The 13,264-nt window shown below is 49.5% G+C and overlaps 1 protein-coding gene across 1 annotated transcript; it reads left to right on the forward strand.

Moving 5' to 3' along the window:
- Positions 1–6,326: 6,326 nt before the first annotated feature.
- Positions 6,327–7,547, forward strand: SPN (sialophorin; the record flags this gene model as incomplete). Its single annotated transcript, XM_084250201.1, has 1 exon — positions 6,327–7,547. The coding sequence occupies one exon, from the start codon at positions 6,327–6,329 to the stop codon at positions 7,545–7,547; it is 1,221 nt and encodes a 406-aa protein (XP_084106327.1).
- Between the last annotated feature and the right edge of the window lie 5,717 nt (positions 7,548–13,264).

Below are 13,264 nucleotides of genomic sequence, written 5' to 3' on the forward strand. Positions count from 1 at the left end.
GAATCTCTTCTGCCAGCTGCTTTCTGTTTGTTTTGGTGTCTGATTGGAAATGACTGTCACCTCAAAGACCTACAGAGTCTTTACTGAAAGGTCAGAACTGAAAGTCCAAACCCAGACGGGGAACAGGGTTTGGGGGAGGGAATATTATCTTCACAAGTAGTTGGCATGGCTGCTCAGACTGCAAACCTCTGAGGACTTCCACTGCCCTCCTGAGGGCTGTGGCCTAGGCAGGGCCTTCACAGTTCGGCACACCCTTGCTCCCGGTCCCCTCTCCCCGCTCTTTGGCCTCCTTGCCACCTGACCCGCACAGTTCATCAGCCTGCCACCCTCTTCCTTCCTTCTCTCAGTCACAGAATTCTTCAGCCAATAAACATGGTGAATAGTGCACCTACAGTGTACCAAGAACCTTCTAGGGCCTCCCCTGGTGGCGCAGGCTGTTGAGCGCCACGCTGTGAAGCTGTCCGCAGCCTGTGCAGGACCGGTTCAATCTCAGCCAGCCTGCGAGGGTCCCACATGGTGTGGCAGACCTCTCCTGTTGCGCCCACTGCTCCCCTCAGCAGTGTATTTCATCAGTCTGCCTGTTCTGTTCCCCACTCTGTCTCTGGTGAATCCTCTCACCCTCCCGCGCATCTGGCCTGTACCCAGGTTCTTGTGTAAAATAAATAAATAAATCTTAAAAAAAAAAAAAAGAACCTTCTAGATGCTGGTGGTACCGCAGCAAAAAAACCCTCACCCAGACAGTCATGGAGCTTACATGCCAGCGGGGACAGAAAGAAACAAAATAAGACAGTACATGACATGGTATGTTAGAAAACAAGCATGGGGCCTCCTTGGTGGTGCAAAGGGTTAAGATGCAGCACCATGTAGCCATCCGCAGCCACTGAAGCATGAGTTTGTCTCTGGCCAGGGAGGTGATCCACATGGCACAGCAGACCTCTCCTGTCTCACCCACTGCTCCCCTCAGCAGTGTATTTCTGCAGATCCGCCTATTCTCCTCCCCATTCTGTCTCTGGTGAATCCTCCTACCTCCCTCACCGCTGGCCTACAGCCCAGTTCCTGTATGCATAAATAAAATAAATCTTAAAAAAAAAAAAGAATGATTTGTTCCAGCACTTCCTTGCTTTCCGGTGCAACAAGATATTCCAGGATCATCCTATACTTTCTATGCCCCAGTCCTGAAATCAGCCATTTTCCAGGGACCCCTGGTTTCTTTCCAAGAAGAGTGATATTTAGAAATTAAGATCTAGGTGTTAGTTGCTAGCCCCATTTTGAAGGTAGAGACAGTGGAATTTACAGATAGACTGAATGTAGCATATAAGAGGAGAGGCTTCCCTATTGCCTTTAGCTTGCTTGCTTTCTTTTTTAATTAGAGTTGCTTTACAACACTCTGTACCTTAGGGGTGTAGGTTCACAGCTTTCCTGGTATGTATGTTGCTATTCCACACCCACTGCCAAATACCAGTAACCTGCACAGTCCATTTGGCACCCCCCACCCTTCGCTCTCCCCTCCTTTTAGGTTCTCCCCCTTCCCCAAGTCTCAGTTCTGCAGCCAGGATCTAAGGGTTTGTTTTGTTTTGTTTTTATCTGTTCCTTTGCTTTGCTTCCTCTTTTTTTTTTTTTTTTAAAGATTTATTTATTTATTTATTTATACAAGCACTGGGTACAGTCAGAAGCGTGGGAGGGTGAGAGAATTCACCAGAGCCAGAGCGGGGAGCAGAGCAGGCAGAAGGACCGAGGTACACTGCTGAGGGGAGCAGCGGGTGGCAGGAAGATGTCTGCGCGCCATGTGGGACCCTCCTCTGGTGGCCGGGGAGCAAAATGTGTACAAAAAAATGCATACAAGAACTGGGGTGCAGCCCAGAGGTGTGGCAGCCGGTGTGTGAGAGCATTCACCAGAGACAGAGTGGGGAGCAGAACAAGCGAATTGACTGAAATACACCACTGAGGAGCAGCAGGCAAGACAGGAGAGGTCTACTGCGCCATGTGGGTTGGCTCCCTGGCGGGGGATCAAACTTGTGCTGCAGTGGCTGCCAGTAGCTTGACAGCAGAGACTTTAACCCCTATGCCACGAGGGAGGGCCTCCTTTGCTTCTTTATATTCCATATATCAATGAAGTCATCTGATAATTTGTCTTTATCCTGACTTATTTCGCTCAGCATAATCCCCTCCAGGTCCATCCATGTTGTCTCAAGTGGCAAGATTTAATTTTTTTTTAAGATTAATTTATTTATGCATACAAGAGCTGGGGTACAGGCCAGAGATGCAGGGGGTGAGAGGATTCACTAGAGACAGAGTGGGGAACAGAACAGGCAGACTGACTGAAGCACACTGCTGAGGGGAGCAGCGGGAGAGACAAGAGAGGTCTGCCGCGCGATGTGGGTAGCTCCCTGGCTGGCGAGGGATCGAACTCGTGCTGCAGAGGCTGTGGATTGCTTCGTAATGTGGTGCTTAACCCCTTGCGCTACCAGGGAGGCCCTCCTTCATTTTTTTTAAACAGCTGAATAGTATTCCATCATGTACAAGCATCTCAGAAGTACACCATCTTGTTTGCACACTCCTGTGTCATGGGCGCGTAGGCTGTGTCCATGACCTGGAATTGCAGTGAACGTAAGAATGCATATGTCTCTTTGAATTATTGTTCTCATAGTTTTTGGGTAGATACTTAGGAGTGGGATTATTAGATTATTCAGTAGATCTATTTTTAATATTCTGAGAAAACCCTGTACTGTTTTCCCCAAGGCCTGGACAAGTCTAGTTCTTTTTCTCTACACCCTTGCCAACCCTTGTTTCTGGTGCTCTTGATATGGGCCATTCTCACAGATGTGAAGTGTTATGTATCTCCTTTGAACGTTTTAAGATATGGTTCTCTGAAATCTTTCTCGACATTCTCTAAGGCTAGATCTAGTCACTTTTTAGCAAATATTCTATTACTTGATTATTTATAGACAAGCAGGCCTCTAAATGCAGCATAGTAATTATCAGACTGGTACTACTACCTTTACTACCTTAGAGATCTTTATCCTTGGCCTTGGGCCATTACTAGCCTGATGTTGTGTTTTGTTTTTTTTTTTTTTCTACCAACCTGGTTTTGAAGCTCACCTCTAGCATTTACTCTTTGTCTGTACCTGGGCAAGTCTCCTAACCATTTTTTAAGTGTATGGAGTAAAGGCTATGTGACTCTAAGTTTTTGACTGAGCCTGGCCATTCTACAGGTCTAGCACATTCTACAGGTCTCTGCACCTCAACTTCCTCAGCTGTAAAATGGGTTTGTGTGAGGAGGTGCTGGAATTACACAGAGAACCTGTGGTTCTGTGCCTGGTAAACAGGGAGTATAACTCCCTGGCTTCTGCCACCAGAGTTTCCTAGATATGATTGCATTTCTGTGATGCCTTAAAGACAGCGACCACCCCTTGTTCACATTTTCATCATCTCTCCATTCACCCCAAGGTCCATAGAATGTGCTGGGCAGACCCTTGCTCTGACTCCTTCAGGAAAGCTGGGCACATTCATACACTCTCAGCCCTACCAGCAGAAGGAGCTTGGCACAGGGCCTAGGGACAAATAATTATGTCAGGAGCAGTCACTTGGCTCAAATGACAACTTTGTAAAAAATTAATTTTGCTTCTGTGATCTTTTTAAAGACTGGGAAATTGGGGATCTTGGTGCAGTCTTACAAATATTTCTGTTGATTTTCTAGAATTAAAAAAGTGTTTAAGCTCCAATTACTTTGCAACCAATGATATTCACCTTTCTGTTTGCAATTGCAAAATGTTGAAACAACCTAAGTGTCTGACAGGGAATGTTTTCTCTCCCTTCCTTCCTTCATTCCTTCCCTTGTTCCTTCCTTTCTTTCCTTTTCTCTCTTTTATTTGTTCAGTAAAAAAAGAAAAAATGCGGGCCTCCCCGGTGGCGCAGCGGTTGAGCGCTGCGTTGCGAAGCTGCCCACAGCCTCTGCAGTGCCGGTTCGATCCCCGGCTGCTCCCCGGCCACCGGAGGAGGGTCCCACATGGCGCGCAGACCTCTCCTGCCGCCCGCTGCTCCCCTCAGCAGTGTACTTCAGTCCTTCTGCCTGTTCTGCTCCCCTCTCTGGCTCTGGTGAATCCTCTCAGTGCATGTATAAATAAATAAATAAATAAATAAATCTTTAAAAAAAAAAAACTTAAAAAAAAAAAGGAAAAATGCAGAACAGTATACTTAACAAAATCAAATATAATGAAAATACCTGTGTGCTTGTACAAATATGACCACCGTATGGCGGCCTGCCTGGTGGTGGTGGTATGAGACCATTTACGTTACACCCTCCAGGCTGCCGGGAGAGGCGATGCACTGTGGTTGCAAGAGGCACACTCTAGCTGGTGCCAGGAATGCCAGGTCCTGGTCGTGCCTTTTCTCAGGGTGGTCCTTAAGGTGAGCAACTCTGAAGGATGAAGTCAGGTCTCCTTTAGGGCAAGGGGCGGGCTTGCTTACCCTTGGCTTGAAGAGGGCCATTTCCCCAGCACCGTGCTCTTCAGTTGCGCGGCCAATCTCCGTGGGACTTGGGGGACATGAAGGGCAAACATGAAGCTCCAGCAGCTGCTGTGGGGTGAACCAGGGATTCCCATGCCTCCGACCCGGGAACCACTTGTCTTTGTGTCAGACTCACTCACTAGCTTGAGTGGGGTGCAGCACTGACTCTGATAGTGGCCTGTTTCAGTCACCTAGCATACACAGGCATTACTTTTACAATATAGCAGTCAACTTGCTTTCTTTTTCTTTAACAAAGAAAAACAACCCTAGGGCCTCCCTGGTGGTGCAGGGATCAAAGTCTCAGCACTGTCCAGCTATTGGCAGCCACTTGGGCAGGAGTTCGATACCAGCCAGGGAGGTGACCCACATGGCTACACAGCAAACCTCTCCTGTCTTGCCTGCTGCTCCCCTCAGCAGTGTACTTCAGTAGATCTGCCTGTTCTGCTCCCCACTCTGTCTCTGGTGAATCCTCTCACACCCCCTGCACTTCAGGCCTACGCCCCAGCTCTTGAAAGGATAAATAAAAATAAAAGAATAAATAAAAATAAAATAAACCTTAAAAAAAAACAAACCCTCAAAAAAAAGCAAACACTCAAAAAGCACACCCCTCACACCCCAAAGTCAGAGCTTGCTAATTAGTGGGAAGTCAGAAAATGCAACTATGGGGAAAAAAAGAATCTCCCCTCCCCCAATCACACTTGTCCTAAAAACCACAGTTAATACCTCAGGGGATATTTCCCCCCACCACTGTCTTCCATATAAAGTCCCACGACGTTACCAATCTTCTATAAACATAGGTTCAGAGCATATTCAATGCTTAATAATCACCTTGATTCGGTTAAATAATCCACAACTGGGTGTCATATGTGCGCCCCCCTCCAGCTCCTTGAGAAGTGGGGAGGAGCTCACCTGGCACCACCTGCTGCCTTCAGTCAGTCACTCACTCCCCAATCAGAGTCGGGGCTCCTCTGATCTGGTACGGCCTGGGGACTCTAAGGACAGGAAATGTCTGAGTCCACGTCTTACACATTGGGGGCCCACAGATGCAGATAAAACCACCCTCCCCTCCCATCTCTTCCTCTGCACCCCCTTGTTCTCAAACACATACTCCTATTACCTCAGCTCTAACCCCCATTCCTAGCCCAGCTTCAACCCTTGCCACCCCTTCCCCACTGACACGCAGGAATCCTCTTTGCAGGCTCCTCCCCTGACCCCCACCTTCCCTAGCTGAGACCCAGAGTCCCTGCACCATCTCAGACCCCACAGAGAGTGAGGAGGGTGGGGCAGGATGCTGGGGTGGGGTGGGGTGGAGCCAGCGCCACTTCCTTTCCCCTGGGGCCCAGTTTGCCCATAGTTGCCCCAGCTTCAGGAGGAGTTGGAGCAGCCTGGTCCTTATCAAGAGAGCTGGTAAGGAAGGGTGACTGGTGGGGCAGGGAACTCAGTAGACCTGGGAACATGCTACGGCTTGAGAAGACCCAAACAGGTGATGGAAAAAGGGCAATAGGGGCTGGAAAAGGCCAGCGATGGCCAAGAGGGTCTGCTGAGGCTGGAGTCTAGCTGCTGTGCCCTGGGGCAGGAGGGATGAGATAGCTGATGGGGAGCTACCAGCTTTTGTTCCCTTGCTATTTCTGATAATAGCACAAGCAAGGGTGGAAAAAGCCGTTACACCGCAAGTTAGACCTGGCAGTTGGTAGGGAAGTGGGCTGGAGGGAGGGCCTGGCCAGGTCCTCCTCAGATCTTTATGTTGATCTTTATGTTCTTCAATGCCTCTCGGCCTCTCCCCACCCTCTAGATCCCAACTCCTGCTCAGGCCTCTTGTCATGGAAATGACCCTGCTGCTTCTTCTCTGTGTGGGCTCCTGGGCCCAAGAGCAGCCAGCAACTTCAGCCGAAGCCCTTCAGTCGAAGCCTACACCCAATGAGACCTCTGACTCTTTGGTCACAGAGAACTCTGAGACTGCACACCTCACTTCAGTGAACTCCAGCTTTACATTAACAAGGGCCCCTGAGGAGAATGGTAGTGCCAGCAACCAGACCACCCAGAACCCAACTGTTTCGACTCCCCATATAGGGATTGACGAGGCCTCTCCCAGGATTTCCATTGATGCCGGTACTGACCTCCCTGCATCTGTGTCAACAACCCCCCAGGAAATTTCCACCAAGACAATAGTGTTCCTGGAAATCTCTAAACCAACCAATAACACTGCGCCGGACTCTCTGGATCTCCACACTGTGACTGGTGAAGCCATGGCAACTACCTCTCTGGAGCCCACCGATGGGACCAGTGGACTCCCTGTCACCATGACAACTCACTCTCTGGAGCCCACTAGTGGGGCCAGTGGCCCTCCTGTCACCATGGCAACCAGCTCTCTGGACACCTCCAGCAGGACTAGTGGGCCCCTTGTCACCATGGCAACTAGTTCTCCAGACACCTCCAGTGGGACCAGTGGATTCCTTGTCACCATAACAACCAGCTTTGAGGAGACCTCCAAGGGGATCACTGGCTCCCCCACCTCTAGGGTAAAAATAGCCCCAGTGACTGCCTCAAAAACCTCCCCAACCTCCTACATAACAAGTACCTACAGTTCAGAACCGGGACCAAAGGGGATCATGCTGGTGCCTGTATTTGTGGCCCTGCTGGTGGTCATTGTCTTGGTGGCTCTGCTCCTGCTTAGGTGCAGGCGGCGAAACCAGAGGACAGGGGTCCCGAAACTCACCAGAGTAGGCAAGCGCAATGGGGTAATAGATACCTGGGCAGGGCCGGCCCCAGTGTCGGATGAGGAGGCCATGACCCCTGCCTCTGTGGCAGTGGCTGGGGATGACAAGAGCTCTGGGGAGCCTGAGAGAGAGGGGCCTGGCAGGCGGCCCACACTTACCACTTTCTTCGGCAGACGGAAATCTCGCCAGGGTTCCATTGCTCTGGAGGAGTTGAAGGCTGGGTCAGACCCTGGGGTGAGAAGAGAGGTTGAGCCACTTGTGGGCAGTAAGGAGGAGACTGTTTGTGATGGGTCAGAAGTGGGCGAGGTGGAGGCCTCTGACTGACTGTAAGTAACTAGATGGGAGGTCAGAGTCATTCCCAGCTTTCAACACGTTCATCACTTCCAACCTCATGGCCGTCCAGTATTTGCACCCAGCAGCTCCCTTCTGAATCTTCCTCAGCTCCTTACCCCTGGACTTTCCAGCCAGCACTCACACCCAGCACCTGTATCCAGCACCCAAACCTAGGACTTCACCCAGTATCTGTGCCTAGCCCCGGTGTCTAATACCCATACCCGGCACTCACACCTAGCATCTGCACTCAGCACCCATCCCCAGCTACACGCAACATCTCTTGGTATCTGCATCCAAGACCCACACCCGGCTCCGAGGCTGGGGCCTGCGCCCATTGAGTGCTTGTAGACTGGATGAATAAACCTTCCTCACCGATCCCGGCTTCTCCCATCACCTATTTCTCCAATTTTTTTTTTCTTTTGTTCCTGAAGCCAGTTGCTAAATCTGCACAGTTATAGACTCTCTTGACCCGTGATTTCTCAGAGGATTCTCCAGGGGTGTTAAGGTCTGGGAAGAGGAAATGACAACTCCGCAAACTCCCCAGTAGGATTCCTCTGGAAAGTGCTCTAATTCCATAGATTAGAACAGTCCTACAGGGCCAGCCCATGAATGGCCTGCACCGTGGACCAGGCAGCCCGGGTACTCGGAGCCAGTCTGGGTGTGCCGGTCAGCTGTGCTTGTGGACTCTAGGCTGGCCCAGGGCCCAGGGCTCTGCTCTCTCCCCAACCAGTGGACCAAGGCAGCAGAGGCCTCAGCCACTTCACCTCCTGAGGGGAGAGATGAGAAGAGTTGCCTGCAGGTTCAGGCCTCAGAAGCCCCCGCTCTGTGTGGGGCCATGTATGCAGGCAGTTTCTGTCCACGAGGAGAGGATTTGGACGTGACTGTGAAGGGCAGTGGTAGGCACGGCAGCATGGGGGAGGTGGCAGGCAGGGCACAGAGACTGAGATGCCAGTCCGAGAGTGGGAGACGCAGGGACTGCGAGAACACATGCACCCTCATCTTTGCTCAGATGGCGTGGAGGAGGCAGATGATTTAGCGCCGTCTGTAGCACAGGGAAGAGTTCTAGGCTTGCTAGAAATACGGCCTGTGTGACCGAGTGTGACTTTTCGGCTCTTCAGCAGTCTCTGGTCCTTCATGCTTCCCCACTCCGGGGCACACCCAAGAGGCAGGGGGACAGGAGACCCGAGAGTGAGAGGGGGCCCTTGCTGAGGCCCTGGCTGTTGTGTGCTTATTGGGCCTGTTCCCAGACAGCTCCTTCCCTTCTCCAGGGGCAATGCGTGAGAGTGAGGAAATTGAGGCAGGTGACAGAACTGGGGCTTCCCCTGTGGCTCTGGGATGGAGAGGAAGGACAAGACCCAAGTGTGCCCAGTCTCAGAGACCAGTCCAGGCTGGAGTCTGGGGCTTCATGGGCCAGAGAGTTTGGTATTTCCCCAGGGCAAAGAGGAAATTTGCAAAGAGGAAGTTGTTGAGTCAGAGGGTGCAGAAACTGAGAACAGACAGATTGACCTACAAAAAGGGAGGCCTCTGGGAACCCAGTGTGACAGCCACCCAACCTGGCCTATGGGGGAGGCAGGAGACAGAGAGAGGTCGCAGGCCGGTCAATTCTTGCCGAGGGTCCTCCAACCATCACAGGCTGTGCCACCTGCACTTGCCTGAGGGGTGAGCGGAGCTGGGGTAGAAATTCCCCAGCTCGCCTTGGCTCCCACGTCCGGGCTTGGTTTCCTGCTGCTCATCGGCGCTGTTGGGACTAACTGGAGCCCCAGAACAGCCCAACTGAGTTTCAAAAGTCACTAAGTGATTCCGCCACGATTGTCCTAAATTAGCTGAACCAAGTGCCCCAATTTCAGATTTAGAAAATTCTGTCACTGAACTCAGAGGTCATCACCCTTGGACAACATGTGTAGACGGCCCGAGCGACTGAGTGTAACTCTTCAACGCCTTAGCTATCTCCCTTCCTCCACGCCTTCCCTGGGCAAATCCTGAAAGAAATGGGTGTGGGACCCAACTGGGCTTTCACACCCCAGAAAATATCAAGGTATGTGAAAAGTGTTAAAATAGAAGCACAAACAAAAAAAATTATTCTTTTCAAGATTTATTTATTTATGCATACAAGAACTGGGGTAGACGCCAGAGGTGTGGGGGGTGAGAGAATTCACCGGAGAGAAAGTGGGGAGCAGAACAGTAGGATCTACTGAAATCCACTGCTGAGGGGAGCAGAGGGGGAGACAGGAGAGGTCTGCTGCGCCATGTGGGTAGCTCCCTGGCCAGCCAAGGATGGAACTTGGAGACACAAACAAAGTTTTACATGTATACCGACAGGAAAGCCACATGCTGCTCGTGGGGATAAGTTAGGAGGTTCTCCCCAGGAGCTAAAGCTTCACAGGTTATTTGTCATTTTCACTGTCATGGTCTTGGTTATGTTATGCCTGGTTTGTATCAGGTGCTCAGTAAATTTTCGTTTGAATGAAAGAATGAGTGAGTGAGATGACTGCTCAGAGACTGCTGGCTGAAGGCAATCACAGGCACTCCGCGGTGAGTGTGCAGAGGTCAAGGCAGTTTCTTTTTGAGAAACACGGAATGCATACCTTTCAATTCTCTAGTGGGAAAAAAAAGAACCAAAAGAACCAGCAGCCATTGTAAGAATAAAAAGTTGGGGGCAGGGAGGAGAGAGAGAAACAATATGAAAATCAAAAATATGGTGATGAGAAATGACCAAACATATCAGTTATGAAAATAATTGTAAATGGTTCATACTTATCAGAGTTGCTAAAAATCCTGTTTTCCAAAATACATACTGACTTTGAAAAATGTCCATATAATGTTAAGTGAGAAAAAAGCTAGATACTAATCTGTAAATATGTATGATTCTAGTTTTTTAATAAATTTGCAAAGCATAGACAGAATTGTCTGTGAAGGAAATGTCCCAAATGTTTGCTGTGGTTTTATTTGTAATAGGCGTATGGGTGGTTTTTATTTTGTTTTTATTTATCTGTGTCTTCCAAATTGTATGCAATAAACATTTATCATTTCTACAATTTTTAAAAAAGAGCAAAGTGTGCATGGGGTGAGGGATGGGGGTGTCTGGTTTGAAGAGAATTGTGGAAGGTGAGCCTGAACATGTGGGAGCTTCACTGTGAAGGGCTTAAGAGTTTGAATTCAGTTCTCACAACAATGGGGAAATCAGCAAATCTTCAGTTGGTTCTGCCCTCTCCAGGGCCTCAGCAACGGTAAATGCCATAGTTGGGCCACGTGCCCTCCAACCGCTGCCCCCGTCCTCACTCCCTGGGTACCAACTCCAGTGGATTCTTTTTCCACAGCCCCAGGACCATTCCTGCTCTCCAGGCTCCATCACCCACCACCTGGGTCCTACTGAGACTGTCCTTTGGGGTTTCCTAGCCCCAGTCCCTTGTCTGCCCACGATGGGCCCAGTGACTTTTCTAAATAGCCACCCTGTCCAGATGACCCCTGAACCCCCTAAGGCCATCAGGATAGAGTTCCACCTTCCTTGGCATGGAACATAGATCCCTTCAAGTCGCACCCTGCCTCACCTCTGCCCACCCAGCCTGGCTGGCCCTCCTTCATCTCATCAAATCCCTATAGCTCCCTGGATGTGAGGTGTGCTTTTATGTGCGGGAGATGGGTATAGTTTAAAATGCGGAAGATATTAATTTTGTTCGGATAGCAAAGTATTTTTCCTCTTATGCAAAACTTAAATTACTAGCACATTTTCTATAGCTCCTTAAGTAACAGGACATACATGCACACACAGAGTGTATTTTAACATCATCTCATTTTAAAGTGCATGTTTCTATTCTCAAAAAGTGCACAATAAGATGATCATGGTTACAACTAAAGTTTTGTCATCCAAAATGAAAATTTCAAACAGAAGAAGGACTTGGAAGGGAAAGGTGTTGAGAATAATGCGATTCGGTTTTGCAGGAAAAATGCCTCCAAGCATGGTTTGCAGAACATTTCATTTCTGAAAGTGGACATTTACACCCAATTTTCTCTGCATCCCCATTTCTGACATTTGACCCCAGGTCAGTGGGCAGAACTGAGAAGGAGGGGCCAGCTGGGGGCTGAAAGCAGAAGTTGCCCCTGTCAATTCCTGTATCTCCAGTCCTTGGGCTGAGTGAGGGAATGGGAAACAGACCCTAGAGCTCCAAGCTCAGCAGCTGAGTCATAGTCAGATCAAAGTAGGACTGTTAACAAGACCGGAGAGAAATACAATCAGAAATTTCTAAGATTTCCAAAGCAGTAAGAAAAGCAGACCCCAAATCAAAGTGAAGAACAAACTTTCAAACCCTAAGAGGTGGAGGACGGGGCACAGTGGGTGACGGTGGGGGGTGGGGAGGTGGGGGGGATGGGCAGAGCCCATAGACAATGGAAACCCAGAGCATCTGGGGGATGATCTACTTGTTCCCGACAATGAACTGCAAAATGAGTGCCTGTGTGCCCCGGCCCCCTAGGGTGCTCAGTTCCTGCCTGCCAGTGTGTAGCATCAGGACCCTGGTTCAGGTCCTGGGAGGTGTCAGCCACAGAGAGGGCCACAGACTCACCCCTGCATTTGAGCATGCTCTGCTTGAAGACAGCCCACCCACAACTTGCCCTACACACATTTTGACTCCCTGCCAAACTCCTCCTCAACCGACCAGATTCAGCTCAAATGTCATTGCCTTCGCAAAGCTGCCCTGCTGCCTCCACTTCAACCAGACACAGTGTTTCTCCTCTACCCTTACAGCTTCATATGACAGCACAGATGACATTCACAAGTCATCTGAAAGTGCCTCTCACTGCCCTCCAAATCCATGGGTCATCTTTGGGGCTCCAGAGTCCAGGGCCTGGCACGCTGTAGCTATGTGTGTGTTTACTGAATGGAGGGACTCAGTGAATGAACGAGTGATGACTTTATGTAAATGTCTGGCAAGCCCCTATTTGGCCTAGTGCCTGGAAGATGCCCCAGGAGGGTGGCCGCAGGCGGTGCGGCCCAAGATGGGAGCATCATCCAGCCCAACTTCCATATAATGGGAGTCTGGTTTAAGGTGAAAGAAGAGGTCAGGTCTGAAATCTATTTACTCAGAGAATACAATTTTAGAACTAATAGGCTGTTGAGGTGATGGAGGGAAGAATGAAGTTAGATTTTAAGGTTTCTATTTTGGGAGATTGAGGAGATGCTGACGTCATTATGTGGAAATACAGAGAGACAACAGCATTTTTTGGGAAAACATAATGAGTTCATTTTTAGACCTGTTGGGATAGGTCTAAAATAGATGGGATATTTTGGAGGTGGCTAGAAATAGGGGGCCAAAGCTGGTAGGGAAGTCAGAGCTGGAGATATAGACTTAAGAGTCATCTGATTTTAGGTAGCAATTGAATAATGGCATAGATGGATAAATGCGCGCATTTATCTAGATCATTAACTGTGTAGAAAGAGAAGAGAGTTGTGGAGAGAATCAGCATGTCAGGGAGGCTAACTGCTGTAACAAACAACCTCCAGAATCTCAGGGACATAACTTGAGAAGCTTTCTTCCTGCTCTGTAATAGCTCAATGCTAGCATTTGGAGGGTGACCTCACATAAGATCTTTCAGGGACCCAGACTCTTTCCAGTGTGTGGCTCTGTCATTGCGAGGGAGGAGAAAGGAGGATCATGGGAAGATTTTTGTGGTCAGGGGAAGTGACATCCCACTTTTGCCACAGAATTCAGTCC

This window comes from Talpa europaea, assembly GCF_964194135.1.
Source record: "Talpa europaea genome assembly, chromosome: 12".
Lineage (NCBI taxonomy): Eukaryota > Metazoa > Chordata > Mammalia > Eulipotyphla > Talpidae > Talpa > Talpa europaea.